Source organism: Delphinus delphis, chromosome 3 (genome assembly GCF_949987515.2).
Source record: "Delphinus delphis chromosome 3, mDelDel1.2, whole genome shotgun sequence".
Classification (NCBI taxonomy): domain Eukaryota; kingdom Metazoa; phylum Chordata; class Mammalia; order Artiodactyla; family Delphinidae; genus Delphinus; species Delphinus delphis.
The window spans coordinates 4,061,040-4,079,858 of NC_082685.1; the positions used below are offsets into that span (position 1 = coordinate 4,061,040).

Here is an 18,819-nt window from a genome sequence, read left to right on the forward strand (position 1 = left end):
CTCTGGTGGAGGAACTAAGATCCCCAAAGCTGCAAGCCGTGCAGCACAGCAGGGTGGCGGCGGGGAGTTTTAGAAAAGACATTTACAAGACACATGGGGAAATCTGGATACTGACTGGATATCAAATACCCAAGGGTCATTGCTAACTTTTTTAGATGTGATAATGTTGCATTATGTTTATCCTTTTTAGAAGGGAGTCTTTGTATATTACAAGGATGTGGATGAAATGGTATGATATCAGGGATAATGAAAGTAACCAGGGACTTCCCTGGTTGCACAGTGGTTACGAATCCACCTGCCAATGCAGGGAGCATGGGTTTGAGCCCTGGTCCGGGAAGATCCCGCGTGCCGCGGAGCAAGTAAGCCCGTGTGCCACAGCTACTGAGCCTGTGCCCTAGAGCCCGCGAACCACAACTACTGAGCCCACGTGCCACAACTACTGAGCCCGCGCGCCTAGAGCTCGTGCTCCACAACAAGAGAAGCCACCGCGATAAGAAGCCCATGTGCCGCAACTAGAGAAAGCCCACGTGCAGCAACGAAGAACCAATGCAGCCGTAAATAAATAAATAAATAAACAAATAAATAAATAAGAATTGGGTGCCTAACTCAGGGGACCAAGGTCATGCTGACGGCATGTACTCTTGATATAATGGGACAAAACCTTCTTCACTTCTGTGCTCCTCTGACCTAAAATCTAAACCTCAGTCTAATCATGAGAAAAACATCAAACGAAACTCAACCGAAGGACGTTTGCCAAAATACGTTTTATGAGAGGTATCTGGGAACGCGACCTTCTTTGGAAATAGGATCACTGCAGATAGAATCCAGTTAGGATGAGGTCATTTGGGCGGGCCTAATTCAGCGTAACTGGTGTCTCTGTAAAAACAAAATTTGGACACAGGCACGCACAAGAGGAGATGGCCACGTGAAGACACAAGCAGAGACGGGAGGGACGCAGCCACAAGCCAGGGACACACAGAGCCACCAGAAGCTAGAAAAGGCAGGAAGGACTTTCCCCTAGAGCCTCTGGAGGGAGCACGGCCCTGCTGACACTTTAGTCTCAGACTTTGCCTCCAGAACTGTGAGAGAATACATTTGCGTGGTTTTAAGCCCCTCTGTCTGTGGTACTTCGTTACAGCAGCCCTGGGAAAATAAAAGCTGGCCAGCACTCCTCAAAACTGTTAAGGTCATCAAAAACGAAGAAAGTCTGAGAAACCGTCACAGCTCAGAAGAGCCTAAGGAGACGTGGTGATGAAATGTCGTGTGGGAACCTGGGTGGGGTCCCAGGACAGAAAAAGGACATTCGGGGAAAAAAGGAAATTTGTTGGACTTCAGTTAATAATGGGTCAATATTGGTTCATTAATGGAAAAAAAAAGTACCATATTAATATATTAATAATAGGGGAAATCATGGTTTCATAAGGCAACCCTCTGTATTTGCAATTTTTCTACAAACCTAAGACTATTCTAAAAATTAAAGTTTATTTTTTAAAAAGTAAAACAAAACAAAAAACCTCTTGAATGAATAATAGAATCTTGGCTTGGCCACCACCCAGGTGTTTAGCCTTAGTCAAATTATTCAGTTTCTCTGTGCCTCGGTTTCCCCATCTGTAAAATGGGGGTGATGGGGTTGGTGCTTCATGGGCCTGCCCTGAGGATGGTGGGAGACCAGGATCTGGAGTAAGTGGAATCATCATCATCTCCATCAGGGATAGGCGGTGGCTGCTGCTGGAATTTTGGGTGAGTAGCAACAGAAGGTCAGCTCAAATGTCCCCGGGGCCAGGGAGAGAGGCTGAACTCCACTTCCTGGCTCAAAGTGCACACAGTCCCACACAGCTCTGTGTACCATGCCCTACACAAGTGGCTGCACAAGTTTTTTTTCCCTTTTTCCTTCCTTGCTACCCTGCCCGGGACAGACGACCTGAGATGGGACCGCGCGGGGCAGGGGGTTGGTTGTTAACCAGGACGCCCCTAAGAAATCAAAGGTCTCCAGAATGTCATTTCTTTAATGTCCACCCTTCAAGGGGCCCCGCAGAAGGTGAGGTAATAAATACAGAAGCTTGTAAGATGCAGCACGCCCGGCCCCCAGCCTGGTAAGGAAGGGGGGCGGGGGATGCCTGTAGACCTCGGTTTCCTTCATCTGAAAACTGGGGCAGGACACACTTCGAACCACGAGGCTCTGATACGGCAGCGTTTTCTGGGCGTCTTTCTCGTAAGAAAACGCAAGTCCCTGAGCTACGCAGCCCTCAGGCTAGGATGCGGCTCCTTTCCGCTAGGGGGCGCCAGAGTCCGCGTCCCTCGGTATGAAGGACCACTCCCCTGTCCCGGGGCTGGTGCATCACCCCCAAAAGGGTCCCAGACCCCTGCCCAAGGGGCGATATACCTGGAGGTGGGGGTCCTAAGAGAACCCCATCCACCCAAGTCCTGGATCCCCTGCTCTCTTCACCTTTTCCTGCACCCCGGCCTCCCAAAAGGCCATTGTGCTCCCTCTCCAAGGAGATACAGTGAGTCGAGGAAAGGAAGACACAGAGGCTGTCCTGCTGAGGGACGGAGAAAGGAGGAGGCGCCGATCGGCCTTCCACCCCGGCTCACTCGTGGCCCTTCTGCCACCTGGGCCTGGGGCCGGAGCCACAAGGGGCACCTGGGTTCGCTGAGCGCTGGCCCACCCCGCCCCCACCGCCCGCAGGTCCCGCCTGCCACGCGCGGGTCTGAGTCCGGAGCGTTGGGCCTAGGTCACAGCAGGTTGATGTCGGCCAGGTAGCGGGCCAGGACTGAGTCCCGCACGTCCTTGAAGACCTTGCGGATGTTCTGTGTGTCCGTAGCGCACGTGTAGTGGCTGAAGAGGCGGCGGGAGCGAGAGCCCTTCCTGCTCCCGTCTGCGCCGTCCACACAGCTGGTGTACATGCCGGTGTACATGTCCAGGATGAACTTCTTGGCTGCCTCCGTGTCCTGCTTCGGGCCTGGGGACAGGGGTGGGCAGTCAGGGCACACGGCTCATGGGGCAGGTGGGAGCCTCTCCCTCCTGGGACCAAGGTGGGCTCTGGAGACCCTGTCCCCGATATGGGCAGCAACAGGGCTGCAGGGACCACCCACCAAAGTGCCTGCCTGCCACCGCCATCTTTTGCCTTTCTAGCTGGTCACTTGACTCAGGCCAAGCCAATAAGAGCATCAGGTATGTGTTCATGCAGGTCACATGATCTGGAATGGACCAATGACACTGGTCTCTGGGACTTTGGGCTGAACTGTGTTAAAAAGAGACCGTCTCTCTTGGCTGGGCTTGGAGCTGGGGGGATGGGAGCCTGGAACTGCAGAGAAAGACATCCTGCGGAGGTGCAAATGGGGAAACCGAGGCCGAGAGAGAGGAGGGGAAGGATGGCCATCCTGGTGAGGCACATATGCGATTCCCCCCACCCCCATCTCACATTCATATACATATATGAATATTAATATATATATTCATATATAGATATGAATGAATGACTGGTGTCCTTATAAGAAGACAAGAGACAACCAGAGACAAAGTCATGTGGTGACAGAGGCAGAGATTAGAGACATGCATCTACAAGTCAAGGAATGGCAAGGATTGCAGGCGACCACCAGAAGCTAGGAGAGAGGCCTGGAACAGATTCTCCCCTGGAGCCTCCAGAAGGAACCAACCCTGCTGACACCGTGATTTCAGACTTCTGGCCTACTGAACTGTGAGGGGAAAAATTTCTGCTGTTTTCAGCATCCAGTATGAAGGCTTGTGTTAGTTTATCCCCATTCTACAGAGGGGGAAGCTGAGACTCAGAGATCTTGGGCAGAGGACAGAGATGGGTCTGGAACTCAGGCCTGTCCCATTGCATTTGAAACCCCACTGGCTCTAGGCTGGGGTAGGACCTGGACCAGCATCTCTCTTGGGAGCTGCTTTTGGGAAGTGAAGGGATAGAAAGTTCTAGAACCACTCACCCTGGAAACTGGGGAAATAGGTAGCCAGGTGGGAGGTGGGGATCTTCTCCTCCAGGATGTCAGTTTTGTTGAGGAAGAGGATGACGGAAGTGCTTTTGAACCAGGGCAGTTCCAGGATGGTGCCAAACAGGGCCAGGCTCTCCTTCATTCGGTTCTGGGTTGGGGGGCACAAGCAGGTCATGGATCTAGACGGCCAGCTCGGCCCAAACAGGAGCCCTCTCCCCACGTAGAGATGGGGCTGTCGGCCCCCCATCCAGCAGCTTGAGGCTCCCCAATTCCCACCCAGCTGGGTCTGAGGGTGGTGTGGCCAGCTGCCTATGTACGCCCGAGATGGTTTTGTGCCTGTACTGGTTTGGGTAGTGTCCCCCACACACCAAAATTCATGTCCACCTGGAACTTCAGAATGAGACCTTATTTGGAAATAGGGTCTTTGAAGATGTAATTAGTTAAGAATCAGTCACACTGGAGTAGGATTGGCCCTAAGTCCAATGTCTGGTATCCTTATAAAAAGGAGAATTAGGACACAAGGAGATGGCCACGTGAAGATGGAGGTAAAATGGGGTGATGTTTCTATAAGCCAAGGGACGCCAAAGATTGCCAGTGGCCACCAGAAGCTGGGAGAGCCTGGAACAGATTCTCCTTCACAGGGAACCAGCCCCACTGACATCCTGACCACAGATTTCTGGCCTCCAGGACTATGAGACGATACACTTCTGTTGTTTCAGCTCTCCCCCACCCCCATGCCCACCACCTCCCAGTTTGTGGTACTTCATCACAGCAGCCCTAGCAAACTAGGCCATCTCGTGTGGCTGGACTGGAGCAAGATCTGTGTCAGAATGACCTCAAATTGATTCTATCTGATTCAGTTTGAAAGTCGAAATTATAACCTTGGATCCCAAAACTGTCTATGGGAAAGTTTAACCCTGAAAAGTGCACATGTCAGAGATGATAACGTGCCTGACCTTCACACCGGGAGTTAATTAGGAGAAGAGTTCACGCAAAGAAGAATTCTGAGTAAAAGCAGGACATTGTCCCCATGACCCACATTCCCAGGACAGCTTACATTGTGCTTCAGTGGGGTGCGGGGGTGGGTGTGTGTCTTGAGGCGTGAGTGTCCGACTCTGTGTGTGTGTGTGTGTGTGTGTGTGTGTGTGCGTGTGTGTGTGTGTGTCAGGGTCCTGGCCTCACAAATGCTTGTAGATCTGTGTGTTGGGGTTCAATGGTCTGACCACAAAAGAGTGGACGGTGAAGCTCAAAGCCACGCCAGACACACAAAGCCCCACTCAAGAGTGCCTGCTCAGCTGTGGGTCCCCGGGCCAAGATGGGGGTAAGAAAAGCAGGGGAAATGGTGCCCCTGCATCGATCGTGGCCCCTCACCTCTTGGTTGTTTTCCTCCAGACACTGGTCGTATTCGCTCAGCGAGGCCAGGTAGATGAGGGCGATCACATTCTCGAAGCAGTGGATCCACTTCTTGCGTTCTGACTTTTGGCCCCCGACGTCCACGATCCTTACCGGGAACAACTCCCTTTCAGAGTTCAGGCCTAATCGGGACCCCCGTGACGAGGCGTCCCAGACCCCAGTCATGGCTGGGACATGCCATGAGCAATATTAATAGCAACAAGAATAGATGCCAGCCACCTTGTGTGTTACAGCGTTTCACCCCATGGAGCAAGTATCGCTATTATGCCCATTTTATGGATGAGGAAACTGAGGCATAGGGAGAGAGGGCACTTTCTAGAGCTTCTACTACACTGGGCTGCCTGATTTCTACCCCATGGTAGAAGACAGCTGGTTGCCCTCACTCTGCCCTGGTTCTGGCTGGGTGACAAGAGGGAAATTGCGGATCGTCTCCAGAACTCAGTTTCCCATCAGCTGTGTTCTAGTTGACCGTGGGAGTGTCCAGTGGCCACACAGACGGGCAAACGCCGTCCCCTGTGTGTGTGGCCCAGGGAAAGGGTTCGCCTCCACCCCCACACACACCACAGCAAAAGCCTGGGCCCTCCTGCCTTTCTGTTCTCTCTTCTAAGAAACGTGGGTTACTGACAACAAGCCCTGTGTCATTTCCCCAGGGATGGGACCATTACTCAGGCAGCTGGAAGGAAATGCCAGAAGCCTCAGAGCAAGAAGGGACTTGCCCTGCTGTACCGGAGGAAAATCCAGGCTGATGCCTGCGGCTCCTGATTCCTGAAACCAGCCTCTCTCATGATCCTCAGAGTCCCTCAAACCCCGTATCCAGAGCGGGGCGTGTGATGCAGCGGTTGAGACTGGGGCTCCGATGGCTGAGATAGGTGTGGGGTATGCTGCTTGCCAGCCTCCCAGCTCGGAGTCTCAGTTTCCTCTGAGCCCTCACCTTTGGCCTAAGAACGGACGCAAGTTTCCCCATCTGATAATTCTCTCCTCAGTCCAGCCTTACTTCTGAACTTCCCCAACCACTACTTTTACTCCTAAACGTTTAGCAACTCATCCATCCATCTATTCATCCATCCAACCAATCACCCACCCACCCATCTATTTGTCCATACGTCCACCTACCCACCCATCAATCCATCCATCTGTCCATCTATCCATTTATCCATTCATACATACGTACACCCACCCACCCATATACCCATCCATTGATCCATCTATCCACCCACCTACCCATCCACGCGTCCATCCATGCATCCACCCACCCATCCATCCATCCATCTTTCCAACCATCCACTCACATTTCCAAACTTCCACTCTGACCTTCAGCTGATCATCACCAGTGAAGCAAACTCAGCCCCTAACTTTGAGGGTCTCTCCGTCTAGTGGAGGAGACCCAATGCAAATAGATAAATTATGAACCTTCCTGCTAAGGACTATTGCAGAGGCCAGAACAACATGGGGCCGGGGGAGGGGGTGTTCAGGGAAACAAGGGATCAACATGGGTGGGTTGGACACTGAAGGGTCTCAAGCATCCCCCTGCACCCTCCACAGGTCCCTGCCTAAAGTCACTGAGGATTCTCTAAAGGCCACTCCCAGAAGTCGCTTCTCTCACTGTATTCTTCCTGACCTCTCCTTGGCCTTTGACACTGACCATGACTCTGCATGGACCATCCTTTGCTGCACTGGCCACCCACACCTCTGGCTTCCAGCTCAGGCCTGTGTGCGCCCAGCCACCTCCCAGATGCCCCAGACCCCTCAGAACCAACCTGCCCCAAATGAGTTCATCATCTATTGTAACACCTCCTATCCCGCCACCACCACTGTGTCTCCACCATCTACTCTCTCACCTTGATGGGAAACCCATAGGGAGTCACTTTTGACTCTCTGCCCTACATCCCATGCTCATCTAGTCCTGCCCATTCTACATCAGAAAGCATTCTCGCACTGTCCCCTCATTTCCATCCCCAAGGCCACTTCCCGGGCACTTCCCAACCCTTTCTGCCTGAACCATGGCTCCTGCCTTCTCCTGGGTCTCCTGACCTCCAGCTTCACCCCTCATTTGGGGCTGGGTAAGCTCAAACGGTGAGCTTCCCCAGCTCCAAATCAATCCCTCTGGTCTAGCCCTGACTGCACAGTCTCTGTCTCTTCCTTCCCATCACCTCCTAGCTCCAGTGAACTCCTATTCATTCTTCAATGCCCTAATAACAATGTCCCCTCCTCCAGGAAGACGTACCCTCCCAGAGCTCTGGGGGCTCAGTTTTGGCTCCCCCAGGTCCCAGTCCTGATTCCATGGAGGGGCTGGAGGTGTCTGTGTCCAGCCTTGCCTCCTTCATCCTGGCAGCCCCTTTGGGGGCTGGGACTAGGCAACTCCTACTCATCCCTCAGTGCCCCAGTTCCTTTGCCCCTCCAACAGGAGCCTTTTCCACCCACCAGGCTATGCGCTCACCGCAGGCTGGTTTTCTGCACGGAGAAGCAGTACTCGTTGATGCCGGTGGTGGGCATGCGGCTGCGGAGCACGTCCTGCGAGGTAGGGATGTAGCCCTCCTCCATGATGCGGTCCAGATTTGACAGGTAGCTGTAGAGCCAGAAGCCCTGAGTCTTGGCCTTGAAACCTCCCTTTGCTTCTCAGGCCCACCACCCAGGGCCTGGTGAGGACCTTGCTGGGGGAAAGAGAGCCCCCAGGGCAGGGCCAGGATCTCTGGGGTCCCAGATGGCTCAGGAGCACAGCCCAAGGCCATGGGAGCATCGGGAGAAGCAGCTTCACCCTCAGCAGCGTGACCCCAAGGACTGTCTCCCTGGCGCGGGTGTCACCCTGGGAAAACTGTCACCCCAGGTGTGTCACTGCCCCAAGAACAGTGATAGCTGGGAGCACTAGACACCCAGCGTCGTACCCAGGACAGCTTCACTGCATGATGATGAACAGCGTCACCCCAGAAATGGTGTCACCCCAGGACAGCGTCATCCTAGAACAGTCACCCCCGAGGCACCATCACCCCAGAAATAGTGTCACCCCAGGAATGATGTCACCCCATGAACAGTGCACCCCAGGAGCTGTGTCACCTGGGGAGCAGCGGCTCCCCGGGGACGGCCTCACCCCGGGGCAAGACCACCCACAGCATTCCCAGCAGTGGGAGCTGGCCAGCCTGAGGCCCCTCTGCCGGCTCCGATCCCTGGGACTGGGTCTCCTCTGGCTCCGCCTTGGCACCGCCTCGCGCTCGGCACCCCGACCCCGCGCCCGTCCCCGCGGACCCCAGACTCACTACACTGCCGAGTCGAGCAGGTGGAAATCGCGCCGGCGCTCGTAGCAGGCGCGGATGCCGGAGTCCCTCCACAGCCACTGCATGGCCACGGCGTAGTGCTTCTCGAAGGTGGTCACCCTGTAGGGGTCCTGGCTCATGATCAGGTTGGCCCGGTGCTGGGGAGGGACAGACGGACAGGGGCGGGTCAGAGCAGCCGGGCGGGGCGGGTTGCCCTCCTGACGTCTCCACCCCCTTTCGTGCCGGCGTCCGTCCACCAAGGGTGGGCACAGGTAGAGCGCACAGCGGCGCGAGAAGCCAGCAGGGGCTTGTTTGCGTGCGGGGAGCGTCAGTTCTGGGGGACCCTGCCTGGGGCAGTAACCTCTTCTCTATCTGTCCTCCTTTCTTTGCACCGGAAGCAGGCACTCGTGTTGTTCATGTCTGAAGATAGGGTCTTTACAGAGGTAATGAAGTCACAATGAGGTCATGAGGGTGGCGCTAATCCAACGTGACTGGTGTCCTTGTAAGAAGAGGAGATTGGGACACAGACACACACAGAACGATGACCACGTGAGGACACAGGGAGAAGACAGCCATCTACGAGCCAAGGAGAGAGGCCTCAGAACGAACCAGTCCTGAGGTCTTGTGGGTTGGAACCCTCATGCACTGCTGGGGCGATGCAATCTGGTACAGCCATTGTGGAAAACAGTATGGAGGTTCCCACCAAAATTAAAAATAGAGCCACTGGGAATTCCCTGGCGGTCCAGTGGTTAGGACTCCACGCTTTCACTGCTGAGAGTCCGGGTTCCATCTCTGGTCCGGGAACTAAGATCTCACAAGCCATGTGACATGGCAAATAAATAAATAATTTTTAAAAATAGAGCTACTCTATGATACAGCAATTCCACTCCTGGGTATTTATCCAAAAGAATTGAAACTGGGATCTTGAAAAGATATCTGTACACCCAGGTTCACTGCAGTGTTATTTACAGCAGCCAAGATGTGGAAAGAACCTAAATGTCCATCGATGGTTGAATGGATAAAGATAGATATATCTCGAATACTATTCAGGCTTTAAAAAGAAGGAAATTCTGCAACAGGGGACAATGTGGATGAACCTTGAAGACACCATATTAAGTGAAATAACACAGTCACAGAAGGACAGATCCTGCACGATCCCGCTTACATGAGGCATCTGGAAGAGGCAAGTTCATGGACACAGAGAGTAGAATGGGCTAGGGGAAGGGAGTTGGGGTTGCTATGAATAAAGTTTCACTTAGGCAAGCGGAATACATCCTAGAGCTCTCCCTGATGACATTGTGTCTGCAGTTACTGATACTGCATCGTGCGCTTAAAATTTGCTAAGAGAATAGATTTCATGTTGAGTGTTCTTCACACAATAAAATAAAAATTTTAAAGAGAAGGGTGATGTGACGCACAGTCTGCATAGCACCCCTCCCCCCAGCAGAGTAGGGCAGGGCTCAGGAACCAGTCCACCGTACTAATATTTCTAGAACAAAACGCCTGCTGACTCAGGACTCCTACCAGGCATCATGGGGTCCAAGGGAGAGATGGCTGAGCCCTGGGGGTCCACGGGGAACCCGCGAAGTCGGTGGGGGGACCTGCTGGTGCTGAGCTGCCTGGAATGCGGAACAGGATCCCAGGAAACCTTGGAGGAGGTGGTTCTTCACAAGGACTTAGGGGATCTGAAGGGACACAGTCCCACCCTGAAGTCCTAAGGAAACCCCTCCCAGTGTGGCGCCCATGCGGTGAGAGCCAGGATGCTCACCTTGCTCTCGGGCCAGCTGAAGGGGATCTGCAGCCGTTCCATAGCCTCAATCATGCTCTGCATGGACACGAAGATGTTCTGGTAGACCAGGCTCCGGAAGCTCTTGCGTTCCTCCTCCGAGTAGCCCGCCCCGTGGATAATACGCATCTGCTTGATGAACGTGCTCTTCCCGCTCTCGCCAGGGCCTGGGGAGAGGACTCCGCGGTCAGCTCAGCCCTCCGGGGCTCCCACCACCCGCCACCTCCCGCCACTAGGGTTCAAATCCCCACTCTGTGATCCCGGGCGAGCAGCTTCATGTCTCTATATCTCGGTTTCCCCACCTGTGAAACCTGGTTTGCTGGGTGGACGTGAGGGGTAAACTAGTTCATTAAAAGTTTGTCCCAGGAGGGGCAGCAAACCACGGCCTGCCGGCCGCTGTTTTTATTTTTAATTTTGGGGTTTTGTTTTGTTTTGTGTTTTTGTTTTTTTGCCACACCACGCGGCTTATGGGATCTAAGTTCCCCAACCCGGGATGGAACCGGGGTCCCCTGCAGTGAAAGCGCTGAGTCCTACCACTGGACCACCAAGGAATTCCTGACAGCTGCCTGTTTTTGCATGGCCAGCAAATTTTTACAGTTTGCATGGTTTTTATATTTCTAATTCTTTTCACCCTTACAGTTTTTACATTTTTGTAATGGTTACAGTTTTTGCATTTTTTAATGGCTGAAAGGAATCCAAAGATTCCTTTTTGGTGACACCTGAAAATGACATGAAATTCAGGTTTCAGGGTTGGTCAATAAAGTTTTATTGGCACATGGCCGTGCCCTGTTGTATACAAATTATCTAGGGTTGGTTTCTCGGGACAGCTGCAGTGTTGAGTAGTCAGAGATCCTCTGGCTTGCAAAGCTGAAAAGATTTACCATCTGACCCTTTACAGAAAAAGTCTGTGGACCCCTGGCCTAGAGTGTGCTTTGACATAGTAAGAGCTACATTCCTGTCCACTATTATTAGCAATAGTAGTCTTTACCATGATTATAGTTACTATTATTATTATTCGCTATAATAATTTCAGGAAGAGAAAGTTTTGTGAAGGAAATACAATAAGATAAATAGATAAAGAATGATTAAGTGACTACTACAGCTAAGTGTCACAGAAGGCTTCTCAGTGGAGGTGACATTGGCGTTGAGATCTGAAGGCTGGGAAGGTTGCTCTCGTGCCAAGATCTGGAGGAGGGAGCACCAGGCAGTGGACACAGCACGTGCAAAGGCCCTGGGGCAGGACCAGGCCTGGTGTGTTGGAGGAATAGCGAGGAGGCCTGTGTGCTTGGAGCTGAGTGAGCGAGGGGGAGAGAGGGAGGAGGTGAAATTATGATTGTGGAAGGGGTTCTAAGGAGAAGGGGGCTTTGAGTTAGGCTGGGTAATCTAGGAGGGCTTCACTGAGGAGGTGACATCTCATCTGAGACCTGGCAGATGACAGAATTCATTAGAAGAGAAGGGGGAATAGCATTCCCAACAGCAGGCACAGCACATGCAAAGGTCCAGGGGCAGGACCATGCCTGGCATGTTGAAGGAAGAGCCAGGAGGCCTGTGTGTCTGGGGCAGAGTGATCAAGGGGGAGAGAGGGAGGGGGAGGGCAGGGAGGGGACAGGGCAGATCATGCAGGGCCTTGTGGGCTGTGGGTAGAGGAGGGGTGGGGCCTGACCCAGGGGCTCACAGGTGGCCCCTGACTACTGAGGGGAGGGCAGGTTGGGGAGGGGTGAACCCAGCCAGATGGGACTGTTCTGGTCCAGGCTGGACCCAGGTGGCCGCGTGGAGCTAGAGAGAAGAGGACATATGCCCAAGATATTTGGGAGACAGAATACACACGACCTTGCTGATGGACCAGAGTGGGGAGAAGGGTCCTTGCAGGCTCACCTACAGAATCTCCAGGGCCAAGCGCTGGATGAAACCACAGGGCCCTTCTGAGTGCAGGGTCGCACGTCAAAAAGCCGGTCATGGGTCTGGGATAGTAACACTAGAACCTTTGGAAGCTCAAAGAGCAAGGCCTGGCTCCCTGCTGTCTAAGCCCTGATATCTCCCTGTCTGAGCCTCTGTTTTCTCGTCTGTGAAATGGGCATGATAGCCAGGCGGGAGGTGTGGGGCCGGGAACCACCTCCAACACCTTGTCACCCTGCCGGCTCCTGGGGGACACTGGTGTGGGGTCCCTCCAGGGGTGGGGAAGGGGACTCGTGAAGGAGGAACTGGGATCAGCAGCAAAAAGGGAAGGGGTGCCCTGGCTGGAGCCAGAAAGAGGAACCAGGAGTAGAGGAAACACAGCAGGGAGGAGGCGGGGAGTGTAAGAAGCGGCAGAGGACGGGGTGGAACTCTGTTGTACCGCCCCTGGGGGGCTCTCGTCCCCTCCCACTCCCAGCAATTCTGAAGGCAGTGAGGGCAGGACCCAGCGACACCGCTGCACTCGAGATCCAAGGAAAAGAGTCAATTTGCTATGGCCCTAAAGGACATTCATGGGGAAACTGGGAATGCCAGCGGGACGTGATGGTGACGGGATTCGGGACGTGATGGTGACGGGATTGCATCACGCTCATCGCCTGCTCACCATTGCCCTGGGGGGGTCTTTGCTTTTTAGTGGGACGTAAACCCACTGAAGTATCTGGGGGGGAAAAGGTGTCAGGGCTGCAACTTTACTCACAAACGGTTCCGATAAAAATGAATACGTACGTGTTAAATATAATATATAAATGTATAACAAATAAACTATAGCTATGCATTATGTAAATTATAAGTATATACACATATACTTATATATAATGTGTGTGTATACATATATATATATATATATATATATATATAGAGAGAGAGAGAGAGAGAGAGAGAGAGAGAGAGAGAGGGCAGGGTGGGATGGGATAAAGGGCATGTGATAAAATGTTAACATTTGCAGAAGAATCCGGTGCAACTTTTTATAACTCTGAAAGTATTTTAAAATGAAAAGTTAAGAAAGTGGGAAAAAAAAACCCTCAAGGGCTTCCCTGGTGGTGCAGTGGTTAAGAATCCGCCTGCCAATGTATGGGACATGGGTTCGAGCCCGGGTCCGGGAAGATCCTACATGCCGTGGAGCAACTAAGCCCGTGCGCCACAACTACTGAGCCTGCGTGCCACAACTACTGAAGCCCATGCGCCTAGAGCCCGTGCTCTGCAACAAGAGAAGCCACCGCAGTGAGAAGCCCGTGCACCTCAATGAAGAGTAGCCCCCGCTTGCCACAACTAGAGAAAGCCTGCATGCAGCAACGAAGACCCAACGCAGCCAAAAATAAAATAAATAAACTTATTAAAATAAAAAAAACCCTCAAATGTCATGTGAGATGCTGCATTGGAGGCTGGAACAGAAAAGGGGCCGTGGTGGAAAAACCAGTGAAATCTAAATCTGGAGTTTAGTTAACAGAAATGTAATGGTACGGTTCCCACATTAATATCTCAGCTGTGATGAGCACAGGGCACTTATGTAAGATGTCACCACGAGAGGAAGCTGTTTAGGAGGAGACGGGAACTCTCCGGACTATCTTTGCCACATTTCTGTCCTTCGAAAATGATTCCAAAATAAAAAGTTTCCTGCAAACAAACCAACAACAAACAAAAAACGCCCCACAGTTCCACAATCTGAAATGCTTCAGTAAGGAGCCACATGTGTCTCAGATTCCTTGGATTTCAGGACGGGGATACATCAAACTCAATAAATATTCCTGCAGTAGAACCTCTGACTACCACAGTCAGTGAGATAAACCCACAGCCTCGCCTCCCACTGGGAAACCTGGGAGACGGGCTGGTGTCCGGAGCTTCTGCTATTTGGAGGTGGAAGAGGTACCGTAAGCCCCCCTGTCCTCCTAGGGTGCCGGGGGGTCCACACGCACCAGCTTGCCTGAGCCCACAAGAGGAATGGCTCTTGGCTCCACATTTCACGTGGGGCAACTGAGTCCCAGATCGGTTGGGTCATGCAGCTGGTGGGTGGCCAAACTGGGACTCAAACCCGGTTCTGAGTCCAGAGCTCACGGGCTTTTTAATAATCATTCCGGGAAGTTCCCCAGGCACTGCCTGAATTATCGTCACTAAGATTCCCACTGTTTTCCCATTCGCAGTGGAGACGTGGGGGCTCAGAGAGGTGAAGTGACTTTCCCAGGGTCACACAGCTACTGGAAAAGCAGAGGAGTAAACACAAGCCCTTGTGGATCCTTCACCTTCATCAAAGTATCAGTTCATGTGATGTTTCTACGGACACTCGGAAGCTCGTCGGCTCCTCTGGGTGCTGCCAAGACGGCGGTGAGACCTACGGCAGGGGGCTGCACCCTTTGAGCTTCCTCTGGGTTGCCCCCAAAAGTGTGGAGAACAAAGAAAGATCTCACCAAGAAACAGTTAATTTTTATTTATTTATTTATTTTTGGGTGCGTTGGGTCTTCGTTGCTGCGTGCAGGCTTTCTCTAGTTGCAGCGAGCGGGGGCTACTCTTCATTGCGGTGCGCGGGCTTCTCATTGCGGTGGCTTCTCTTGTTGCAGAGCATAGGCTCTGGGCACGCTGGCTTCAGTAGTTGTGGCACATGAGCTCAGGAGTTGTGGTGCACGGGCTTAGTTGCTCCACGGCATGTGGGACCTTCCTGGACCAGGGCTCAAACCTGCGTCCCCTGCATTGGCAGGAGGATACTTAACCACTGCACCACCAGGGAAGTCCGCAACAGTTAATTTTGTTGAGATGCACTGATTTCTTTTTTTTTTTTTTCCTCTTCTGTTTCATTAAAGAAAAAAAAATATCCTGGTTGCCACCCACAGCTTGGGTTTTGTGACTCACAAGTGGCTCACAACCTGAAGTCTGAAAAACTCCACCTTTGCAGCTGTGACTGTCCTGGAGCCACTGAGGAATCAGGAGTCTCTCTGCTCCCTCTCCTGATGTGGTTCAGCAAGCCCCCCAAATGGGACTGGGAGCTGCAGGGAGAGCTGTTGCCACCTGACACGTCCTCGCAGCCAGACGGGAAGTGATTGCTTCCTTCTGGGAATGGGTGAGGAAGTAGAAACTCGCGGAGGCCAGGAGCCGTGCCAAGCCCCAGGCATCGCGAGACGCTGTGCAGCTCCTTCCATGGTTGATGGCAGTCCCAGCCCCGCCATCCTCCCCCAGGAAACTGGGCCACTGGGACACAGGGAGCTGCCTGAGAGCAGACAGCTCATCTTCTTTGCCCAGCTCTGCCTCAAAACTGGCTGCAGACCCCAGACCCATCCTGCCGCCGCCCTGGGCCTCAGTTTCCCCATCTGTCATTGGGCTTCTGTAGAGGCACGTTCACAGGGCAGTCAAGCGTGTGGACTGTGGAACCAGAATTCTAGGTTCCGATCCTGGTTGTGTGACCTCGGGCAGGTCGCTTCACCTCTCTGGGCCTCGGTTTCCCCGTCTGGAGTGGTTCCTACCTCACATAGTATGGACAGAGCTGGCTCCTTTAATTGCCTTATTCTGAGTCTTCCCCCTCCTCAACGTGGTGACCACTTCCTGTCAGGGACAGACCCCCAGCCCCTTGGCCTTCTTCCTCCAAAGAGTCAGCCACCTCCCAGAAAAAAAAATAATAATAACTTTTGGATTCAATTCCTGTTTTTAAAGAGGGCAGATGTGGAAGCAGCCCTCAGGGCTTGGATAGGGGTGTTGAAACCACAGTCCAGCGGGCTGTCTATAGGGCCACCATCTGTGCTTGGGCACGTGGACAACCTCCCTTCTCCCCTCTCCCACCCCTACCAGCAGAAGTGGCTTCCTGATTTGGGACTGGCTGTGCAGTGATCAGTGGGGCAAGGGACTTTCCAAGCTCCAGGAAGATATGGTACAGCTCTGGGGAAAATCATCCCTGAAACAGGATTCATTCATTCATTCATTCACTCATTTATAAATCATGCATCGGGTATCTGCTCTACGTCAGGTCACCGTACTCCTGAAATAGATGCTGGGGACACAGGAGTGAATAAGATGGACATGGTCCTCACCTCTGTGTTGCTTGCTGTGTAACTGGAGAGACAGACAATAAACAAGGAAACAAGAAAACACCTGAGAGAGCGTCAGCGAGTGAGTGGTATGAAGAAAAATCAGGCGAAAAAGAAAGATGGGGCTGACTTTGAAGCCCGGGAAATCAGGGAAGACTTCTCTGAGGAAGTGACACTTGAGCTGAGACCTGCCTTGAGTGAAAGGAGTGAGAGCACCAGCCATGCAAAGGCTTGGGGGATGCTGAGAGCCCTTGGCAGGGAGAATGGCAAGTGCAAAGGTCCTGAGGTGTGGTTAAAGAAAACTTGAGGTGTGCAAGGAAGTATCACTAACACTGCCAAACCCCTAGCCCAACAGGTCAAGAAAAATGGAGCAAAGACAAAGAATGAAAAAGGAGACATCACTACAAATCCCACAGACATGAAAGGATGACAAGGGAATGTTATAAACAACCTTATGCCTATATATTTGACAACTTTGAAGAAATGGACAAACTCTTTGGAAGATACCAATAACCAAAGCTCACTGGAGAAGGAATAGCCCTATTTATTAAAAGATAGTAAATAACATATATATACTAGCCTAGCTATTACAGAAAGTGAATAGAGATAGCTATGAAATTAAATTCTTAATTAAAACCTTCCAGGCTCAGACAGCTTCACTGGGGTCCCATGCCCCCACCCTCTCCTCTCTCTCCACCCCTCAGGGCTGCCCCTTGCCACTGAGCAAGAGAAGAGAGAGGACGGCCACCCAGATGACCAGGCTCTTTGCCCCAGGACAGGCAGACGGGACTTTGGAACACTTCCCCGGCCCTCGCTCAGGGCTCAGGCAGTCCCAGGAGACCCTCCAAGGCTGGCGTCCCTGGGCTTAGGCCAGCAGGGTCATACACAGGGCAAGGTGGCTGGGGGAGTGGACACACGTGGACAAGAAGACATGAGGTCTCAGAGGCTTCCAATCCACCACACCCAAGTCACCCCCACTCCCTCACCCTGTTCTATTTTCCTCCTGTTCTTCGCGCTGCCGGAAATTATTTTACCTGCTTATTAGTATGGGGGCTTAACATCTGTCTCCCCCACCGGAAGCTGAGGTCCCCAGAGGCAGGGACACGCTCCATCTCCTCTGCCGCTGTGCCCCCACGAATTACTCAGTATGTCTTGAGTGAATGAACCGACCAATCAATCAATCAATCAGAGGCACGTGGCAATGCTCTCTCTGCCCACACGACTCGTGCTGATAAACCACCAGAACAGACCCAGCTCTCCAGAGGGACGGGAGGGGCTCAGAGGGCAAGGCTGGAGCTCCCCGGGCTGTGCGGCTCATTCCCTTCCTGCGACGCGGAACCGATGGGGCGGGCCGGGCCTGCCTGATAGAAGCCAGGCCGCCGGCCCAAACCGCCTCTGCTCCTGCAGATGCCCAGGAGATGGCCGGACCGCGGGACGGGCCCACAGCTCACCCCTTGGGACGAGGAACCGGGCCTCAGTCGACTCATCCTGAAAGTGGGCTCCCAGGCTGTCCTGCCCGGGGTGGCCGCGGACTCACCCAACAGCAGCAGCTTCAGCTCCCCTTGGTCCCGCTTCTTCTGCTCCAGGAGGATCTTGTTGATTTCCTGGTCGATCCGGGCCGCCGACTTCTCGTCCTCGGTCAGGCACCAGGCGCAGCAGCGCCAGGTCAGCGAGCGGGCCATGGTGGGGCCTCAGCGGGCACCAGGCGGCATCGCCCCCGCGCCCTCCTCCTCTCCCGGGAGGCACCCCGGCCGGCCGCTCCGGGGTGGGCTTCTGACAGCCGGCGGCAAGAGTCTCCCTCGTCGTGGGGGTCGCCCCCCCGGGACCCCCGGCTTCCCGGCCTTGGGCACCCGGCGGCCCAGCTCGGCGAGGCCTGCGCGGCGGGTCAGGGGTGGAGAAGGAGAGGAGATGCCGGCTTAGGGCTCCCCGCCCACCCCCAGACCTGTCGGCCCGGCCCGACAGGTTGACGGCAGTAGAGCCAGAGGTGAGGTGGGCGCCCCAGGGGAGGGCGGGGCAGGGAGGAAAGGCCCGGCGTCTGCAGTCTGGGTCTGCGCTGAGCCTCCTTCCTCATTCTGGAGAAGGGGTGGACCCTGTCCTCCTGGGCCTCTGACGCCCGGCCCCGGCCCACCCACCTCTCCCCCTCCTCTGGGCCAATTAGAAGCAGTCATCAGAATACCCCACAAGGTCTTTTTTAAAAGCACAGCCAGGGCCCGGCGTCACTTACTGTTTTAAGTGCTTTTGTGTTTGGCGGGGTGGGGGTTGGTCATGCGGACAGCACCCCAAGTTCCTTGCCATTCCCGCTGCACAGATGGGGACATAGAGGCACAGCCAGGCAGTGACAGCCCCCGGGGAGCCTCTCCCACCCGTGGGGCCTCAGTCTCAACTGCAGAGCTGGCAGCTTTGGGACTTTGGAACCGGGCCATTCATTCTTCTTGCAAACATTTATGCGGCGCCTACT

At 53.6% G+C, this 18,819-nt stretch overlaps 1 protein-coding gene across 1 annotated transcript; it reads right to left on the reverse strand.

Annotated features, from left to right (window-relative positions):
- Positions 1-313: 313 nt before the first annotated feature.
- Positions 314-18,251, reverse strand: GNA15 (G protein subunit alpha 15). The gene is made up of 7 exons (XM_060006534.1): positions 17,899-18,251; positions 10,384-10,568; positions 8,619-8,773; positions 7,805-7,933; positions 5,326-5,455; positions 3,949-4,102; positions 314-2,960 (listed from the first exon to the last, which is right to left on the reverse strand). The coding sequence occupies exons 1-7, from the start codon at positions 18,041-18,043 to the stop codon at positions 2,734-2,736; spliced, it is 1,125 nt and encodes a 374-aa protein (XP_059862517.1). The 5' UTR covers positions 18,044-18,251; the 3' UTR covers positions 314-2,733.
- Between the last annotated feature and the right edge of the window lie 568 nt (positions 18,252-18,819).